At 39.8% G+C, this 21454-nt stretch overlaps 1 protein-coding gene across 1 annotated transcript in view; it reads right to left on the minus strand.

The window, feature by feature from the left end:
• Positions 1-21454, minus strand: part of me1 (malic enzyme 1, NADP(+)-dependent, cytosolic) — a 241267-nt gene that overhangs the window by 121498 nt on the left and 98315 nt on the right. Inside the window, exon 6 of the mRNA XM_052024700.1 lies at positions 11670-11779. Within this exon, the coding sequence (XP_051880660.1) occupies positions 11670-11779 (110 nt within the window). The remainder of the gene's footprint in view (positions 1-11669; positions 11780-21454) is intronic.

Raw genomic sequence — 21454 nt, forward strand, 5'->3', positions numbered from 1 at the left:
ACGTTAACCCCAAAACTAAACTCTTCGTGTGTGTGTGTGACAAAGTCCAAAACTCCCAGTTCCTGAATGGTTCTTAAAGTTCAGTTCCGCAAGCCATAAGGTGAAACATGAGCAAGGGCTTCTTCAACAACCACCGTTGTCTGAAGATAAGATGTAGATGTAGAAAAACATAGAGAGAGTACATACGAAATCCAAATGTTCCACGATGGAACCCAAACGACACTTCAGTGTTTACTCGGTAGTGACTTCCTCACCCCGAAAAGCATCCGAACCGTGGTCGTCCACATACAAATACCTGTTTCCTTCTACAGGTCAGCAACAAAGTGAACTCCACCGGATTACTTCCAACTTCCATACATGGATTTCAGTGGCAAACACAGTTATTGTTTCTCATCCATCGATAGAGAAAACAAGCAGGCTGGTGTCTCTCTCCCTTCTCTCTCTCTCTTCTTCTTCTTCTTCAACAACGTCATTACGTCCTTTATCTTCTATTGACGTAAGCACGCCCCACACACACATACACACACACTCTCTATCTTAAAGGGACTTTCACTGAGTCCATAACACATCTCACAGTGGGTATCCTGATCACTGTCTTTGCAGGGTGATTGGAAACTACTGTGAAATAAAGATGGAAAATAGCTTCCAGGAACCTTAAGGCAACATCTCTTGAATTGGTATTGGTTTATTATTGTCACTTGTACCGAGGTACAGTGAAAAGCTTGTCCTACAAACCAATCGTAGAGGTCAATTCATTACACAGTGCAGTTACATTGAGTTGGTACAAAGTGCATTGACATAGTACAGGTAAAAACAATAACAGTACAGAGTAAAGTGTCACAGCTACAGAGAAAGTGCAATGCAATAAGGTGCAAGGTCACAACAAGGTAGATCGTGAGGTCATAGTCCATCTCATTGTATAAGGGAACTGTTCAATAGTCTTATCACAGTGGGGTAGAAGCTGTCCTTAAATCTGGTGGTACGTGCCCTCAGACACCTGTATCTTCTACCCGATGGAAGAGGAGAGAAGAGAGAATGTCCTGGGTGGGTGGGGTCTTTGATTATGCTGGCTGCTACACCAAGACAACGAGAGGTAAAGACAGAGTCCAAGGAGGGGAGGCTGGTGTCCATGATGCGCTGGGCTGTGTCCACAACTCTCTGCAGCTTCTTGCAGTCCTGGACAGAGCATTTGCCATACCAAGCTGTGATACATCCAGACAGGATGCTTTCTATGGTGCATCGGTAAAAGTTGGTGAGAGTCAAAGGGGACAAACCAAATTTCTTTAGCCTCCTGAGGAAGTAGAGGTGCTGGTGAGCTTTCTTGGCTGTGGCATCTACGTGATTTGACCAGGACAGGCTGTTGATGATGTTCACACCCAGGAACTTGAAGCTCTCAACCCTCTCGACCTCAGCACCATTGATGTAGACAGGTGCATGTACACTGCCCCCTTTCCTGAAGTCAATGACCAGCTCTTTTGTTTTGTTGACATTGACGGAAAGGTTGTTGTCATGACACCATTCCACTAAGCTTTCTATCTCCTTCCTGTACTCCGACTCATCACTGTTTGAGATACAATACATTGCATCTACCTTCCCACTAATATATTTGCTCAAATTTCAAGAGCAAAGCAATAAGGTTAGCAATAATCTTCAGGATGCCATCCTTCTGGCTGGCAACAGTTCATGTACTTTCCATCCTGTCTCTTCTGATGCCAGCCATCCACCTACTTATGGCGGGGACATAGTCTTCTGGAAAGCTACAGTTGAGGTTCTCTTTGGTCCTATGATGCTACAACATAACCAAACATCACTGTTATAGTTGGACCTCTGGTATCACCATAGAGCAGCACCTTGATAAACATAATGATAAGCAGAAATAATTATAAACATAATTGTGCAAAGTAAAAGCACTTTGTGATAAGGTGCAGTAAAGTACTGTTCAATTGGGAGGATAAATGCAAGTGTGCTTGCAAGAGGAGATAGATTTTCCTTTATAGATTTGTACTAATCCATTACTTTCTTGGGACATCTTTTGTAGGCTCTGATGGAAAGCTATTTCACAGTCAGCCATTCTTTTCATTGATGGAGCCTCAAACTGTGTGAAAAATCCTTTCAGTAGCACAGCTGAGGAAAAATTTCTGCTAATCCCTTCAGTCAAAGGTCATGACCATTGAGCTTGAAAAATCAATCACTCTCTGGTTTGACTAGTAAAACTGTTGCTAACTTAGCCCTCACATTTATGAGAGGATAACCCAAGTCAGGTGCAGATCTCATGTAAGATTCTGGAAATCTGTGAAAATGGATTTTAATCATTGTAAACCTGTCATTTACCAGCATGCACAATTTTGCAGATGGCCCTATCGTCTGACAACATGATTGTGTATTTTTGAATGAGTACAACTCTACCATTTTACATCTTAGACCTAAATTCCAGTTTGCTACACCCTAAAAATAAATGTTGGAATTCCAAAGTAATTCTAATGGGCTGTTACCATCTTCCCTGACACTTTCTGAGTTACTGAGAAAAACCAGAGTGTCATCTGCTGGAAATCATTAAAATCACACTGACAGTATTAGACTGGGAGAGTTGTATACAATACCTTTATTTAACTAGCACGTGCACCTCAGATTCACATCATCACAAGCAGGCACTTCAAATATGACCCTCTGCCTTCACATCCAATATTGTGAATACATACAGAAGGAACACATCCCCAGTGCAATATAGTGGTGGCATGTGGTTTAATTGGCTCTTTTAATCTCCAATTTATACCTACTTCAGCCTTCACATCCAGCTTGGCAGCAGATGCATTTTGTGTTGTCCCACACAATACACAAAAGGTGCTGGAGGAACTCAGCAGGTCAGGCAGCATCCATGGAGGGAAATAAACAGTTGACGTTTCGGGCTGAGGTCCTTCATCAGGACTGAGGGTGAGACCCGACACAGGTTGGGTGACCGCCTTGTCGAGCACCTTTGCTCCATCTGCCACAACAGCCGGGACCTCCCGGTGGCCACCCACTTCAATTCCACCTCCCACTCCCATACTGACATGTCTATCCATGGCCTCCTCTATTGCCACGTTGAGGTCAGATGCAGGTTGGAGGAACAACACCTCATATTCCGCCTTGGAAATCTCCAACCTAATGGCCTCAACATCGATTTCTCTAACCTCCGGTAACCCCACTCCTTCTTTTTCTTCCCCCCACTCCTTTGTCTTCCCTTATTCCTGTAGCTCCCTTCCCCTGCCTTGATGACCTGCCCATCTCCTCTCCGCCCCTCCCCCATCCTTTATTCCATGGTCCACTGCCCTCTCCTACAGGATTCCTTCTTCTTCAGCCCTTTGCCTCTTCTATCTGTCACCCCTCAACTTATTACATCTTCTCTCTCTCCCCCACCTACCTACCTTCCCCCTTTCACCTGGATTCACCCATCACCTGAACTTACTTATCCCCTGCCTGCGTGTGGTCCCTCTCCCCCCACCTTCTTATTCTGGCTTCTGCCCTCTTCCTTTCCAGTCCTGATGAAGGGTCTCGGCCTAAAACATCGACAGCTTATTTCCCTCCATAGATGCTGCCTGACCTGCTGAGTTGCTCCAGCACCTTTTGTGTATTGCTCCAGATTCCAGCATCTGCAGAATATTTTGTATTTCCATTTGTGTTGTCCTACACTCCTATTAGGGAAACAATCAAAGCTGCAGGCTCATCATATTTATCTGCAGGATGAGCAATAACAATGGTCATGGTATTAGACAGAATAAGTAAACCCTCGTACGAGGAAGGTTAATGAAGATCAGATAAGATGATACGAAGAGCTGGGGGAGATGGGGGAAGGATGGGGACGGGGGAACATTTGCTAGAGCCTACACAATGAGACTGACCACTGAATGTGGAACTCCTCTGTATGAACTGTCGAAATTCATCCCCTCTCAGATGTGTAAAAATCGTCACAACTACCAATCATTTTGAGAGATTTCAGTAGGACAAGAGCTTTCCCTTGCACACGCTCAAATAAACCTTTGATTTCTTGAACTCCATAGATTCATGAGTGGTCTTTCTCCGGCAAACATTCCAAAGAACTGTGTCCATAATGCTCACTGTTTCCCATCTTTAAGAATACAAATGCAAAATATCACCTCCACAGAGCTTCAAGTCTTTGACCATAATCTAAATTGCCATAAGTCTGCAATGAAGCCTTTCCATGGGATCGACTGTACATTTTTTAGCAGCCTTAAATAATCCTTCCTTTCAGTGATCACTTCAAAGAATATTAGCACTTCATGCTTAATATTTTATTTCAATTTATGGCATACATTGGGATCATTGCTACCCATCCTTTACTACCATCCACATTGCTAAGGATTGCATTCCGGTAACACTTCTCTTCCTTTAGCTTGTGAACAGTCATTCTAAAATTTGAAAGATACACTTAAATGAATAGTTCAACATGTCTAGGTTACATTCATAATTATATGGCAACCCCTTGAACTCACAAGATTCTGTTTTAAGTACTACACAGATGTTTCAAGTTAGCTTGCACAGTAATATTTAGTGTTAAGCCCTCCTGAAAAGTGTTACAAAGATTAAAAGAGTTTTTTTTTTACACAAGAATGGTGCAATAATGTCTATTTCAAAACCTGGGCCTCTGTATCTCCCTCTGCAACTAGATCCTCAACTTGCTTATCAGGAGACCACAGTCAGTGCAGATCAGTAATAACATCTCCTTCTCCCTGACAATCAACACAGGCCCATCTCAAGGATGCCTGCTTAGCCCACTGCTCTACTCTCTCTACACCCATAACTGTGTGGTTAAGCACAGCTCAAACACCATCTATAAATTTGCCAATGACACCACTGTTGATAGTAGAATCTCAGATGACGAGGAGGAGGCATACAGGAGTGAGATAGATCTGCTGGTTGAGTGATGTCACAACAATAACTTTGCACTCAACGTTAGCAAGAACAAGGAATTGATTGTGAACTTCAGGAAGGGGAAGTCAGGAGAACACACACCAGTCCTTATTGAGGAGTCAGCGGTGGAAAGGGTGAGCAGCTTCAAGTTCCTGGGCATCAACGTCTCGGAGGATCTATCCTGGGCCCAACACATTGTTGCAATCATGAAGAAGGTACACCAGCAGCTTTACTTCGTTAGGAGTTTGAGGAGATTTGGTATGTCATCAAAAACTCTTGTAAATTTCTGTAGATATACAGTGGAGAGCATTCTGACTGGTTGCACCACAGCCTGGTATGGAGGCTCCAATGCACAGGATCACAAGAGGCTGCAGAAGGTTGTAGACTCAGCCAGCTCCATCATGGGCACAACCCTTCCCACCACCGAGGACATCTTCAAGAGGCGGTGCCTCAAGAAGGCAGCATCCATCACTATGGACTTTTACCATCCGGGACATGCCCTCTTCTCATTACTACCATCGAGGTGGTGGTACAGGAGCCTGAAGACACACACTCAACGACTTAGGACCAGCTTCTTCCCCTTGTCATCAGACTTCTGAATGGTCCATGAGCACTACTTTGTTATTCCCTTTTTTGCACTATTTATTTTGTAATTTATAGTAATTTTATGTCTTTGCACTGTACTGCTGCTGCAAAACAACAAATTTCACGACATATGTCAGTGATAATAAACCAGATTCTGATTCATAGTGCAGATGACCACAAGACCCCCAATCTAACAGATTTGGTTGGTTGTTGATCTTTGAAGCTTCATGAATAAAGGTCATCAACGTCTAACATTAATGGTTCCTTTCTCCACAGATACTGTCTGGTTTGCTGTGTATTTCTTTTCTTATTTCAGATTTCACAACATCCACCGTAATTTTTTGTTTTCAAGCAATGGAATTAATAGGTCTTGAAGTAACAAAAGCCTGAATAAGGCCACCATCTACAATTATATGGAATTAGAAGTAAATACAGTTGCTAATAGAAGTGAAAATACATGGGCCTAGAAGTTGCTTCACTACACATTAATGCAATTAAAGCAGTACATGTCTATCGTTCCACCCCAAAAACAGCACTAACATGATGACGCAATGATTTCAAATCAACAATGCCTTTTATCACCATTTGTTATAAAAGGGCCATTTTCCAGTGACAAAATAGATATTAGATAATGCTACGCATTACTCTGGAAATTCAATTGGGCACTGCCCAGAGTGCATTGTGCAGATGTCTGACACAATTACCACCTCAAACAATGTTATTCCCCTGCAAGGTTCCTGAAGCTTTGTCCCTGGAGTAACCATTGATGGGAAGTCCCTGGACAATTAGGACTCCATAGCACAGAAATGGTCTAGGACCTCACTATAGCAATCTGATATCTGGCATTTATTCTTCAGTCTCCACCCCTATGACCCCTGTCCCAATCCATCACTGCAAAGTTTAGGCCGCAACCCCTCACCTCTAATAGAAACCCTGATGTTCAAAATCCCAACCCCAGCCACTTACCTGATAAGTGACTCTAGTCTCAGATGCCAATCAAGCCAATATTCCCCAGTCCCTTGTTCACCAATTCTTTCTCCCTGGCCTTGGCACAGTTTCATCTGAGGGAAAGTATAACTCCCATTCAGTAGTGCCAGAAGCCTCGTTAACATACTGTTACGACACAAGCATCAAGCACATCCATTACAGCGCACCAGAATATCAGGATTTGTTTTTTTGAAATCCAAGTTTTGGGAAATATGCATGTGCCATTACTTAATAAAAAAATTTTAAATGGAATATATTAAATTTAACATTAAATTACAATGTCATAGCTAACACCATGTTTGAAAAATGCAAATCATTTCATTACCATCTACCTTTGCAATTGATGAAATTAGTTGGTCTGCAACAGGAATTTAAGGCCAGGTGAGGATGTTGCACTGGGTAAACAGGGTCAGATCATCACCCAAAACAATAGAGCACTTTAAGGATGTGTGCATATGTCTGGTTAATGTCTCCTCCAAAAGAGATACAATTTAAATTTCTGTATTTGGCAAAATAACAGAACTATTTTTAAAATTCCTGTCTGAATATTACAGCCTATTACCCAAATGCTTCAAAATCTTGAATGAGACACATAGATATTAATGGCAACAGAGTTAATGTTGTACAGTAAAGGAATTTAATTATGTCCATTAAACTGTATATAATTAATATCTCATTTGCTGCAATTTAGTTTAAAATTACCATTATTGGAGATTCTTACAATTATTTCTAGAAATCTAAAATGTACCACAAACCTCCCAACTATTATACCAATAAACATTAATATTTAGTAGACCAAATGTCACCACCCTGTAATTTAGAGGCATAGGGATAAAATCCGTACAAAACAACTCAGATTATATATATATATATATATATATATAGATTTCCTATATATTATAAGAAACCTTTAAAGATAACTGGGGGGTTGAGATGTTCTGCTGAATTGCTATCTACCCTGTGTATAAATAACAAATTTTTCATATGCACCTGATATTCACTAGCCTACTAAAAGCTCATGAGGCTTTACTGATATGAATTTTAAATTCTTCTTCAAATTTGACCAATATATGGTATGTTTAGATAAAGACAGGAAAGAATGTGAGCTTTGGATCAGGTTTTAATTGAACCATCTGATTCAAAGACATCTCATTAAGAACTATTTAATGAAATTCCATCTGAATAGCGCATTTGAAGTTTTAAATTCTTGAAAATTAAGTTAGTGTGGATGCAAAGTTACCTTTCTGCTCCATTCAAGGGTTTGAAAAATGTAATATTTTTAAGCCACTGATAATTAACTAAAATAGAACATCGCACACTAAATCTCACACAACATTACTCACAACAATCTTACCTCTTCAATTACAACAGCATTTGGACATCTAAGAAATTTAATTGCAGTGTTTAAGCAGTGAATTAACATTGCTCTTTAAGCCTTGAACCTGGATTTGAATTCTCTCAAGATCTCATGAGATCTCTCAGCCAGTTTTAGTAGTCCTGTGTGAACTGAGGTTACAAGAGCCAGAAAATAATTCTGAGCTTAGTAAGCAAATTGTCTACATTCAATTCTCAAGCTTGTCTATTCCAAGTCTCCCTCCCACATTTCAAAAATTCCTTGGACCCCTGATGAGACCCAGGCTACAATGGAAAGTATGGGCTTACTCTAGTGCAGTCAGTCTTCGCTGCTTTATAAATGTGTGACTCAGCTGACCCAAGACTGTTTTGTTTATATGAATCAGTGGTGAGAAAATGAATATTCTAAAAACCAACCAAGACTGGAGGGCATGGGGAGAGAATAACTGGGAATAAGATCCAGGAAGTCTGGCATTAATGGAGTAAGTTCAGCCACACTGACCACTATCTAAATCACTGTGTGAGCAGACAAATAGGGAGGGGAAACAAAGGCTGGAGATCCAAACAAACTCTTAGTAGTAGGTGATACTAAAACAGCCTGGACTATCTAGGGCTGTACAATGTATTTTTGGGGAATCACCTGAAATCTTTTTGTAGATTCCTAAGATAACAAGTAACCCACACTGATATGTCCTGAACTATGCCTTGCCAAAGAATGGCAGGCAGGAGAACTGATAATAATCTCCATTAGTGCCTCATTGACTGAAACCACCTAGATTAATACAAAACCATGAGCTTTAGTATCTGTGTGCAAATGCACATGTCGACCCAAGTCACAGGAACCAGAAAAAGGTTGCAGTCCTACTCTGACCTCAGATGACTTCGCTGGGGCATCAGCACGAATGATCCACCTGAAGGAGCAGGATTGTTCCTCAAGGATACATTTATGAAATCGCAAGAAAAAAACCCCACACAAAAATTTAGTCCAAGGTTGTCTGTTGTCAGCATTTCTCAAAATAAAACAGTAACAAACTATTACATGCCAAGAACAGTTGATGTATTATGACAAACTGTCATGTAATCTTCTGTGTGATTAAAAAGAGACTTGTACATACAGGTGTTCTCTTTAAATGTAAGAATGATTTATTCCATACCTACTGACACTGATAATACAGATCACATGTTAATTTGCAGAGCCAGGTGGAGAACTAATAGTTCACTTCCTTAAGCACTGAAACCAATGAGTTGTTTATCTCTGGGATACATTTTAGGTGAAAACCATCGTCTGACATATTGATAAAAGTTACAAGACTGGTATAGGGTAGATGGCCTATTTCTCCACTGTACATTTTTTTTAAGTTACATATAATTCCATTACCATGCCTATCTGTCAGCTTCATTTCTTTTCCTAGTGAAAGTGTGTTAGCATAATTATCACCATAAAGGTTGCATTTTTTTAATTGAAAGAAAATAACTCCTATACTGAACCAAAATGCACTGCAGGAAACTGCATTAAATCTAAAACACTGAAACAAAAAAATAAAATAAATTTCATAAATCAGGCAACAAATGTAAAGAGTGAAAGATATGTTAAGTATTCTGTAAAAGTGAATCTCAAATATAACCTGAAGAGAACCAACAACATATGGACAAAGACCTTAAATCTGCAAACAATCTTCTAAGTTTTGTTGCATGAGCAGCTTAATTTCCAGTTGATAAATTACTAGTTCATCAAATATAATCCATATTTGAGCAACAATACTTAATTGGGTATTGGCAACTCTCCCACTTTAGCCCTTCACAGGAATAAAATGAAAATCTACCTGCTTAGGTCAAGTCAACGTCAAATAAAATTCAGCCAAATTAAGCAAATATGGAATTAAAAGTCCAAATGGCCTCCTCCTCACCATTCTGTGATTATGTGATTCTGAGAGGTTCACCACTACAAGACTGCAGAAAATAATTAAATTTCACTCTGTGGGTGTATGTGCCATAAAAGCAATGCAAATTTGAACTGGAATACATCACTCAGCTCCTGGAATCTCGGCTGCCATTCTTTGCACAGTAGTAGATAATATTTAGAAGGCCAAGTTTTGTACTGAAAGAGCTACACTACATTAAAAGAAGCAATTTTAATAGCAATCACAGGTGAGTTTCACTTGAAGGCAATCCAATCACTGGTCTTTTAATTCTCATTGTATTTTACAATGAGCTTTTATTCACACCGTACCAGAAAATGTTCACTATTAAATATCAGAGTGAAAGAAAGCACATTCCTTAAGATAAAAGACAAAAAGGTGCAAAAAGTATTCATCAACAGCAGAAAAGAAATGCATTTAGATAGTTTCGAGTGTTGACAAGTTAATGTCAGGAGAAGAAATTGAAGAGCTGCCAAAAGAACCCAAGAGTAACTTCCCTTAACAACTTGATCTTTTGCCAAGTAATTTTATATACTTCTAATAATTGAAAGAAACTTTCATTTTAAACTGGCTAAACAAACAATGGAGCTTAAAGCAATGAAGAAAACCTGTTGTGACAGGCACACTCTGATCATGATACCAACAATTGTACTGTAAATGGGGAACTGAAACATGCTTGTGTAAATCAGGCACATATCCATGGACAGTCTCTTTCAAGTTCTTATAGGGACTCAGATAATCCTCTCTTCCACAAAACTATCAATTCTGACCCAGCGGCACAGAACTGACTAGAATAGGCACACTCCAGTCCATTAATTTAACGTTACCTAATCTGCAGTATTTTAGATAACTAATATTCAAATAGTTGTATTATACTGTGCAACGTTAAATATATTACTGAGGTAAATTCCTTACGTATTTTACCCTTGCAGTGCACCAAAATATTACATTGGGTAACATTCCTGAACTTACATATTTAAATCTATACATTTCACTAAATTACTAGTTTTCAAAACCCATCCTGTAAGCCAGTCCTCCAATTCCCCTTCCTCCCCCACCCACCACTATGGTTTGTTTTTGCTTTGATTTCCTCCATGGGATCCATATCATCCATTGAATTGGCTCTTGGAAAGATTGACTTCTTGCTGGGAAATTACAGAATTGAACTGTTGTATTGACATCTATCTTAAAGTACACCATTATCAATACATTGTTAATCAGTCAGTGTGCATGAAAATTGTTGCAACATTACTTTTTTCTGGTATTTGACAGTAGATAACAATATTTGAAAGCCATATTGATTAAATCCCAATTTCAATATCCATATAAGGCAACAATGGCACATCAAAATAACTGATGCATTCTTCTGAATAGACCCATGAAGACCCCCATTTTCAAGAGAATCAAAAACCATCAACACCATGCTCACAATAGCTGTCGCCTCAAAATTGACAGTTTAGCTGTGGTCCAGAGGAAATTTTCTTTGCCACAACATATTATCCTCTAAAAGGACGTTACAAATTCTTGATCTCTAATTTAGACATGATTAGCTAAGTGCAGAATATTTTCCAAAATATATTCTCACCATATTATTCCCAAGTATTTAATAATAAATTATTAATTAATGAATTTTACTGTGGAATCTTTCTATATACTAATGATGTACAAAAAGCTGGCAGTGAGAAAGAATCCAATATGGGGAGAGAGGACATAGAATGCAATTATCCATATACCTTGTGAAGAGCCCTAAAGAGATTAAAAGATCAGGAATGTTTTTAATACAGTAAACTGGATAGGTTTTAATAAAAATCCACTGATCACCCTGTGAGGAATCTATAATTGATTGATCATCTTTGCAAATTGCACAAATCACTATGCAACAAAAAAATTTAGGTTGAAAAAGAAATATAAACATACCCTGGATATCATCATTGAAGGTGCAGTATTTGTTGCGGTACTTGTTCAGAAGCCGAAATGCATTAGTGTTACCAAAATCCTCAAACTGAATGAGACAGTTTTGACCATACCTAAAAAAGCAAAAAATAGTGTCTATTGCATGGATTTTTTTTAAATTAATCACAGAATCACAAAATGATTACAGCAGAGAAGGCTACCATTTGGCCCATCATTTCTGTGCCAGCTGTCTACCACAGCAACTCACTAGTTCACTCTCTTGCACTTTCTACATAACTTTGCAAACTTTTCCTCACCATATCTTTCCCAATTCCCTCTTGAAGGCCACAATGGAACCTGCCTCCACCACATCGGTGGGCACTATATTTCAGATTCCCTGCATTAAAAAATTCTCACGTCACTATTAATTCTCTTCCCCTTTATTTTAAACTGTGACCTTCAGAAAACCACTCCACCAGTGAGAAGATCCTCCCACTAAACTGTCCAGAATTCTCATCGTTTTATATACTTCTATCAGATCTCCCCTCAGCCTTCACTTTTCCAAAGAAAACAACCCCTGTCTATCCAATCTATCTTTGTAACCATAGTCCTTTATCCCAGGAAACATTCTCGTAAATATCCTCTGGACCTTCTCCAAAGCCTCCATGTCCTTCCTACAACGACGCAATTGGAATTGAACACAGTCCTCCAATTGAGGATGGACCAGTTTTCAGCATAATAAAACATTCAACATAATTTCCCTGCTTTTATAATCCGTAACTATATTGAGAAAGCCCAGAATATTAAGCCATCAGCTTTAAGATGGATAAGTAAGCTTATTACTTAAGTTAGGATCAGAGAATAGAAAATGAAACATGGAACTTGCATGTTATCTCAAAATATTTTTCTAATTGACTTTAAATTCCTCACACAATTATATACCCTTGTGAGAGCCTAATTAACCTATATTTTCCAATGCTACACTGTAAGAGTTTAAGTAGTGAACAGGTACATTATACTTTTCAAAAACATTTTGTTTCACCTTCATGAAAACAGTTTTTTCCCCAAAGGCTGAAAGACAAAAATAGTTTTTGTGAAAGTTGACAGCAGAAATCTTAAAATTTCTATAGCACTGCCCAATGATACAATACTTAACTTGCACCCCTAAGCTATCCCCGATATCTTTTACAACATATGGAATGAAAGTTCAATATTCCAAGTTGTATAATTTCCTTCATCAGAGAAATAAAGAAAATGTTCACTGAACCTTTTTGAAGGAATATTAAGCTATTCATTTAGTGAAATTGGTGAATGATTGAGTTTTTGAAAGGTTAATTTTAATTTTAAAGGTTAAGGTTAATTTGTACTTATACCACCATTATTTAAATCCTCTGTGTGTGATAGCTACTGCACCTTTGCAGTATAAATAGAAACATGTTCACCAGCAGAACAACCTTACACAATGACACTGAACATAGACATTAGTTAGTTGGACAGAATGTGTTTTAATGCTCAAAGAAGCAGTGGAACAAATGACGATGATTCAGCTGGATTGTTTTGTTTTAATATTTTATGGAAATTTTCAAGGTTTCGTCCAGCTCCAAAAGATCACACAGGAGTATCTATCTAGCCTTGAATGATTATCTGCCTCAAACATAAACAACACTTTTGCAAAACAGATACAGTACGTCACACTAAATGAAAAGTTAAAAAAAACTGCAGATGCTGAAAATCTGAGATAAAAGCAGAAAATGCTAGAGAAAAAAATCTCAGCAGATCAGGCAGCACCTGTGGAAAGAGAAACAATCAACATTTATGATCTGAGACCCTTCATCAGAACTGAGTAAGGACAAAGTAAGCTGGATAGTCCAGAAGAGGGGGGAGGGCCATGAGTAAAAAAAAAGGAAATTTTTGATAGGGTGATATAATGTAATCAATTTTTGTATCATCTGCCAATCTTGTCAACCTGTCAAAAGCCAATTTTGAATCCAATCAACCAAGTCTCCATGGATCCTATGTGCCTTAATCTTCTGAATCAGCTTTGCATGAAGGACCTTATCGAAAGCTTTATTAAAGTTTATGTATACAACATCCACTGCCCTAACCTCATCAATCATCTTCATCAGCTCTAAAAACTCAATCAAGTTTGTAAGACATTACCCACCGCCCCTCCTCCCACACAAAGCCGTGCTGACTATCCCTGATAAGCCTATGCTTTTCCAGATGCAACTAGATTCTTCCCTTCCTGGACCTCTCCATTTCCGTCTCAGGGATGGGCTAGCCGCCAACATTGACTACAATTCTTCTTTTCTACATTATATTTGCTCTGATGATGAGGCATTCTGCCTCAGAAAAGCCTTTCTTCTTCTTTAAACATGGCTTGCTCTTTACGAGTGGACAAAACCTTTGACCCCATTTCATCTATTTCCTGCACCTCTGTTCTCACCCCTTCTCATACTGCATGGAGCAAAAGCAGAGTTCCCCTGGTGCTCACTTTCCGCTCACCAGCCTCACATCCAACAGATCATTTTATCACAATTTCCACCAACGCCAAAAATTTCCACCAACGCCAAAAATTTCCACAACCAAACACAAATTCCCTTTCCCTCAACTTTCAGCAGTTCAAAGGGATCTCTCACTTTGCAACTCCTTGGTCTGCCCTTCCACCCCCACCTACCACTCCGTCATATGGCACTTCCCATGCAACCACGGGAGATACAACACCCATCCTTACATATTTTTCCTTCCCACTATTCAGGGGCCCAAACTGTATTTCCGAGTGAGGTAGCAATTCACTAGCACTTTTTCCAATCTAGAGTACTACATTCGGTGTTCACAATGCAGACTCCTCTACACCAGAGAAACCAAACACAGATTGCGTATTCACTTCACAGAGCACCTGCGATCAGTCAAGAGTGACTGAACTTCCGGTTGCCTGTCACTTTAATTCATCCCACTCTGACCTCTGTCCGTGCCTTCCTGCACTATTATAATAAGACCCCACTCGAGCTCGAGGAACAACACCTCACCTTTTCGCAGAACCCAACTGTTCACATTCTCAGTATCCTATTCCAACTCAAACAGAACTTACTACCCATACCAATACATTCTCTGTATTACAAATATTGCCCCTTCCCAATCCATAACATCTACTGGAACTCACTTTCTACCTCTGCCCAACAGTTGCTGAATCCTTGACCTCAACTTTTACCATCTCCAGACAATTATTCCAATTGCCCCCTGATGACCTTCCCATCCTCTTCCTTTCATGCAATTCAGCTCATCCAAATTTCTGCAGCCAAATGCCATCTTATGCTGGACAGCACTGCAATTGTGTGTTAAATCCCTCCTCAGCAATATCTATTCCAGTTGAACCTCTCTCCAGCTTCTCAATCTCTTGATGATATCTCCCAACCATTGCCTCAAAGTTACACGCTTGGAAGATCAGATACCAATGATAAAAGGCTTACCAACCTCCATCTGGAGGTTAGTTGGCCACAGTGGAGTTAATGGATGGTGGAGTACTTGTACAATGACAGCACAGCTAGGCAATTTTGGGTGTGATTTTTCCTCAATCACCAGCAACACTTCAGGGCAAGAAAAGGATTGATAAAATGCAAGAGTAAAGGAACTTTGATTTACACTTTGGCTAAGTGCATCCCAAAGTACTTTGTAATCAACAAAATACTTCAGTTATTTTAGTTACAACAGTACTTAAGGTGATGTCAGCTGCAGTAGTAATATTGGGCAGCATACAAGAACTTTGACGACTGTTTGCATTGTGTTATTGGCTCTCCTACATTGAACTAAACAACCTATTCATTGTGCCATTTGACTTAACAACCTTTAACAGTCCAGTGTTCCCTCAGAGCTGTACTTGTGTTGGCCTAGATTAATCTGTTCAAATCCTGGAGCTGAATTTCAACCTACAATTTACCAAGTCAAAAATGGAATGCTGACAAATAAACCAAGATGACAATAAGCATATTCATAAGTTCAACTATTAGGTTTAATGAGCTGAAGGCAGAGGGTCTGTTTAAATTTGTTAAAACCAGTAAATTATATTTAACATTATGCCTGTCATATCCTGCAAGTCTGTCCAAGTGCTTTGCAGCAAGCAAATTACTTTTGAAGTGTGGTCACTTCTTTATAGCCATAAGCAGCAGCAAACATGTGCATAACAAGGTTCCTGCAGGATGCTTTAAAGAGGGAATCAGTGTTGGTGGCCTGGATGCAAAAGAGAAGAGGCAGATTTGAAACAGAAGCATGTGACAAAATATAAAATTAATGGACCAAGTAATAAAAGGCCTTAAGTTTGGAAACGTAATACTTTATTTCCATAGTCCTGACTGTTATAAATTAATACTGGGAAATTCCTTTTCATATTGTCTTCCAGCAATAAGAATTCACGAGCCAAGAACAGCACATCAGTCTCTCACTCATTCACTTGGCATAGGCTAAGCTTTTCTAGGGGCTACATTTCATTCATATTCTATAAGAAAAATGAAAGTATGTATATCGATATTCATACCCTTAGTTGGCGATGTGCAACATTAAGTACCTAGCACCTGTAACGATGATATATCATTGCAAAGATAAACAAGGGGGAAATCACTCTTTTGGCACAAGCACGGACCAAGCCAGATGACAAAGAGCATTAAGTTCTTTCTGCTCACGTTATTGAAAAACATTTTATGAAAAGCAGCTTTGGCATAAATCTAAGAACAGCAGACAGTTTGAGAGCTCTTTCTTTTGTGCTGTTGGGATCTGGGCTCAAGTCCAGTCTAGTTTGATTAATTGTAAATCTTCGCCAACTGGCAGTTGAAAAACAGTTTAGGTAGCCTTAACCCACTTTCAAACAACTATCAACAGCTACAGGTTAAAAAATCTCAAATCATGTGGACAGTTGGTGAAGAAAATTCACAGTTGTGCATTATATTAGTTTTAAGGTTCATTATTGGGGCAGAATGTTCTTTAATGCATTTGATTGCAACACTTGCTTGGGTGTTTAATGCCCATAGAAGAAAAGCTTACTCTGTATAATTGCACGAGGCAGGGATCACAGCTATTAGGAACACGTTGTATTTCAGGACCTCAAGTGAGCATTTAAGAACATAGAACATTACAGCAAAGTACAGGCCCTTCGGCCCATACTGTTGTGCCAATATTTTATCCTGCTTTAAGATCTATCTAACCCTTCCCTCCCACGTAGCCCTCCGTTTTTCATGTGGCTATCTGAGTCTCTTAAATGTTCATAATGTATCTGCCCTCACAACCTCTGCCAGCAGTGCGTTCCACGCACCCACCACTTTCAGTGTAAAAAACTTACCCCTGACATCCCCCTTATATCTTCCTCCAATCACTTTAAAATTACGTCCCCTCATGTTAGCCATTGTCGCCCTGGGAAAAAGTCTCTGACTGTCCACTCGGTCTATGAATTTACTAAGAAATTTCATCCATACCTTGGTGATAGTTTCCTTTGAAGGTTCCCTTCCTACCATCTGGGTGCCTAAACATTCCTCCCAGATAAAGCAGTGATTTATCTGTACTACTCCCAATTTAGTATACTGCATTTGGAGCTCACAATGTGGTCTTTCCTACATTAAAGAAACTAAATGCAGATTTTTCAGTTGCCTGTCTTGTTAATTTCCCATCCCATCCCCACTCTGGCCTTTCTGTTTTTTTGCCTCCATTCCAAGGAAATTCAAGGTACTTGAAGAACAATATTTCATTTTGTGACTGGGGACATTACAACTTTCAGGACTCGACATTGAATGTAGCAATTCTGGATATCTAACCTTTTCGGTTTGCATCTGACCTGGCCAGTTCTGGTAAAATGTCATCAACCTCTAGTATTTAGTTTTACTTCTCCAGAGACACTGCCTGATCTGCTGGGTATGTCCAGCATCCTTTTAGTTTAGATTTACAGGGAGCTGCAGTGTTTTTCTCATAGTTCCAGCATCGGTTTTCTTTTCTTCCTCTGTTCTCATTTATCTCCAACTACTTACATTTCCTCCAAGCAGGTCAGCTGTAATGAAGAAATCTTCAGCACTGTCTCAGCTGGCACCACCACCTCTGTATCATTTTTAGTTTGAATTTCCAATCCATGCAGAATTGTTTTTCTCAGTGGGAGTTGAATCAAGTTGTGGCTCTACAGGCCTAAGGGAATTGGTTGGAGTTGCATATCTCAGTTTCTTGCTTGGCCTTGAAAGTTGTCAGAAATGTAATGCGAGTTGCATTTGAGTTCCCTTGATGTGTTAGCATGATAATTTAGCAGGCAATTGCTTCAGCCTACATATTATCTACCTCAGTTCTCATCTATGAGATCTTAGCTGACTTTAGATATGGCAGGGGAGGAGTGATAGAGGGTGGTAATTGAATGGGTGTCAACAGATTTTGAGTTGAAAGGGAGAAGCTGGGAGGCATCTCACCTTGCTTTCTGCCCAAGCATCTCTGCTGCAAGAGTTTGCTTGCAGATGTCAATTGCTCCTAGCACTGGGACCAGATCCAATGACCACTTATTCCCAGATGGAATTCATTAACATTCAGCCATGAATAATGAACTTCTGAGATAGTCACTGGAGAGCAAAAAAGTATTGTTATTTCTTGTCTATACTACCAAATATTTGAAACTTTATATATTTTTAAATAAATATATTTCTTATGGACTAATAGTGATAGTAAAGAAAACTATAGAAGATATTGGTGAAATTTCATGATCACAAGCAGCCACGTGGAGTGATTTGCTTGTCAAGGGGAAAACAGTTGTCTATTTTGGAAAAACTCCAACACACCCCAGTAGCTACCAGAGTTTTGCAAAATTTTGCTCATTATAGTCTGCAATTCTTACTTTACTGACAGTTGTGTGAAGTTAAATGCATACGTTGGAACTACAAAGGATTTTGAGAAACAAACTCCCCACTTCAAACCCCATCTCAGTCATTTTATGTGAAACTTATGATCCCAACATGAAATGTTCCACAGATAACTTTGTTTTTAAAAGTGCAACAAATGTGCTCAGCTCGATGCCAAATTTCACATAAATGTGATCAGACCTCGAGAATGCTGTTATGTAAATAAAGGTTTGTGCTGAGTATCAGCAATTTATTGGCAGTTGTTTTTATTGTACAGATGGAATTACTGGTCGACCACCACTCATTTAAATCACTCAAAGATGTGCAAAGTAGCTGCTTTATGGATTTCATATAATCATGATCTTAAGTGGAATGTTTCGCTACAGGACATTTATCTAATACTTATGCTTTCCCCTTCATTTACTTGGATTAGGGACAGTAGGATTTTAAAAAAACTTGAATAGTCGAAAGGGTTCCAAAATATTCCCATCAGAAGCAGAAGGAGGTCAGACAGTTACTTGAGCCTGCTCCATCATTCACATAAGATCATGACTGATCCTGTGCCTAAAGTCTACTTTTCCCATTCTCTTATTTCCTTAGTGTCCAAAAATGTGCCAATCTCAGCCTTGAATAGAGCCTGACTCAGCATTGATCCCCTTCTGAGGCAGAGAATTCCAAAGATATACAATCCTTCAGTTCAGAAATTCCTCAAAAGCAAAAAAAATACTGCAGATGCTGGAAATCTGAAACAACAACAGAATTTGCTGGAATTACTCAGTTGGCCAAGCAGCATCTGCGAAGAGATAAAATGGTGTAACGTTTCAGGCTGATGACCTTGCAACAGAACAAAGAAAAAATAGGAGATGCTTTAAGTTGCAGAAAAAGGGGAAATTTCTCAAGTTGAAAATTACCAGGCTTTTGCAGAGTTACAAAAACCTCCAGGAATTTTGCAACATTTTATTGCCTAACAATAACTATAATGAATGCTGATGTCACTAGGCCACATGACTCATTTACATATACCACACAAGGAAGTCTCACTTCTTTTAAAAAAAAGATACAAAAGTGCACCCATCCCTTTCAACCAATTTGTATTTGGTACTAGTTTTATTTTTAAGCCGTCTTAATTCCAAGTCTGCCCTTCAATATTTGACTGCTAGCTTCCAGTTCTAAGTCTCTGCCTTATCAGAAGCTTAGCTGGCAACTTGCATCTATCTGTTCCTTGCTAAAGAAATGACTGGGCTGCCGATTTTGTCATTGCAAATTTGGCAGCAGATCTCTTAGGAAAGCAGCCATCTCTCCTTCCTTCCTCAGTTGGGATTGATTTTTCCAGATTTCGCTCATTTCATTGTTTTGGAATAAATTTTGCCACGAAACTTTCATAAACCTGGCCAATTCCATGAGCTCACTATCAGCTAGAAGGAATATTCAGAAGATTAGGAATAGATGCAAGTTAAATTTAGAGGACTGTGAAGCCCCGAAGATTTCCATGCATCTTGTACTCTGTCAGGTGTGACCGAATCCGTAGGTAAATAGTGGAGAAATGAAGCAACCTGGTGACTCTTTTTAAACACTTCATTCGCAACAAGTAGTTACCCCCTGTTGCTAACCAGGACCAACAGCAAGACGATGTCATGCTGATTTCAGTGGGGGTGAATGAGTTGGGGCGTTGGCATACAGTGCCAAGATGGGAATGACCAGCAGCAGTGACAGGGTTGGGGAAAAATGGGGTGTGGAGAAGGTAGCAACATGGCTCAGCACCCTTCTCTACTTAGGCAGCATCTGGGGTCAAGTATTACGTTCCCAATCTAGTTCTGAGGTAGCAAATGCAGAGTCATACAGTACAGAAACAAGCCCTTCAGCCCATTCTTTCAAGGAACTGGCAGACTCTGCCACAGGTCAGGCACATGAGCGGTTGAGCAAGTGACTGGTTAATCTGAAACATTACTTACTGCTGCAGTTTACACATGGCCTCTACGTGCTACTGTCATAGGGACACGAGGTGTTCAATGCTTTCCTGACGGCTCATTCTCCATTTCAGTAGTCACAGGCCAGGAGTTCCCATCTTTGTTGGCATGTTGCTTCTTTTCAAGGAGATCTTCAACATTCAAGTGGTATCTGTGTCCTTTTAGGATTCTCTTTCCATGGACCAGAAAGCTTGTTTCAAGGATCTGCTGTTTGGCATGCAAACAATATCACCCACCCACTAAAGCGGGTGACTATGACTGAAGCTTCGATACTGGGGTTGACGGCCTGGAGAGGACACAGACATTGGTTTACCTATCCCTTGGATTTGGAGCACCTTGCAGAGGATTGTTGGCGGTACTTCCTCAGTACTTTGAGATACCTATCATAGATTGTCCATGTTCCTAAAGCATGCAGGAGGTGGTGATCACTGCTTCCTGGTGGACTGTGAGTTTGATACTTGCTTGAGGTCATGATCTTTCAACACTTTCAACACTGAGCTGGGGTGGTGCTGCTGCACTGCAGATGAATAGTTTCATTGATGTCTGCCTTCCCAGAGAAGTGACTTCCCACAGGTGGAATGTAATCTATGTTTTCCAGGGTCTTGCTGTGCATCTTGATTATGATAAGGTGGATTGGTGGCTGGAGCACACTGGTAAATCGGTGGGGTGTTGTAATTCCTGCTGTTGCATGGTAGTATTTCAGAAGCAACAAGGTAGCCAGGGCAATAGAGGGTCCCCTGAGGGATCAGACGGGTAGTCTCTGTGTGGAGCCAGAGATGTGAGCGACTTTCTAAATGAACACTTCTCATCTGTATTCACCAAGGAGAAGAACATGGAAGGTAGTAAGTTCAAGGAGGGGTACGTGGCAATTCTGCAGCAGATCAGTAGTGAGAAAGAGAAGGGGTTAGATGTCATGGGAGACGAGGGTTGATAAATCCTTAGGGCTGAATGAGAGCTATCTTAAGATGCTATGGGAAGCAAGTAAGGA

The sequence above is a fragment of the Pristis pectinata genome, chromosome 10 (genome assembly GCF_009764475.1).
Source record: "Pristis pectinata isolate sPriPec2 chromosome 10, sPriPec2.1.pri, whole genome shotgun sequence".
Lineage (NCBI taxonomy): Eukaryota > Metazoa > Chordata > Chondrichthyes > Rhinopristiformes > Pristidae > Pristis > Pristis pectinata.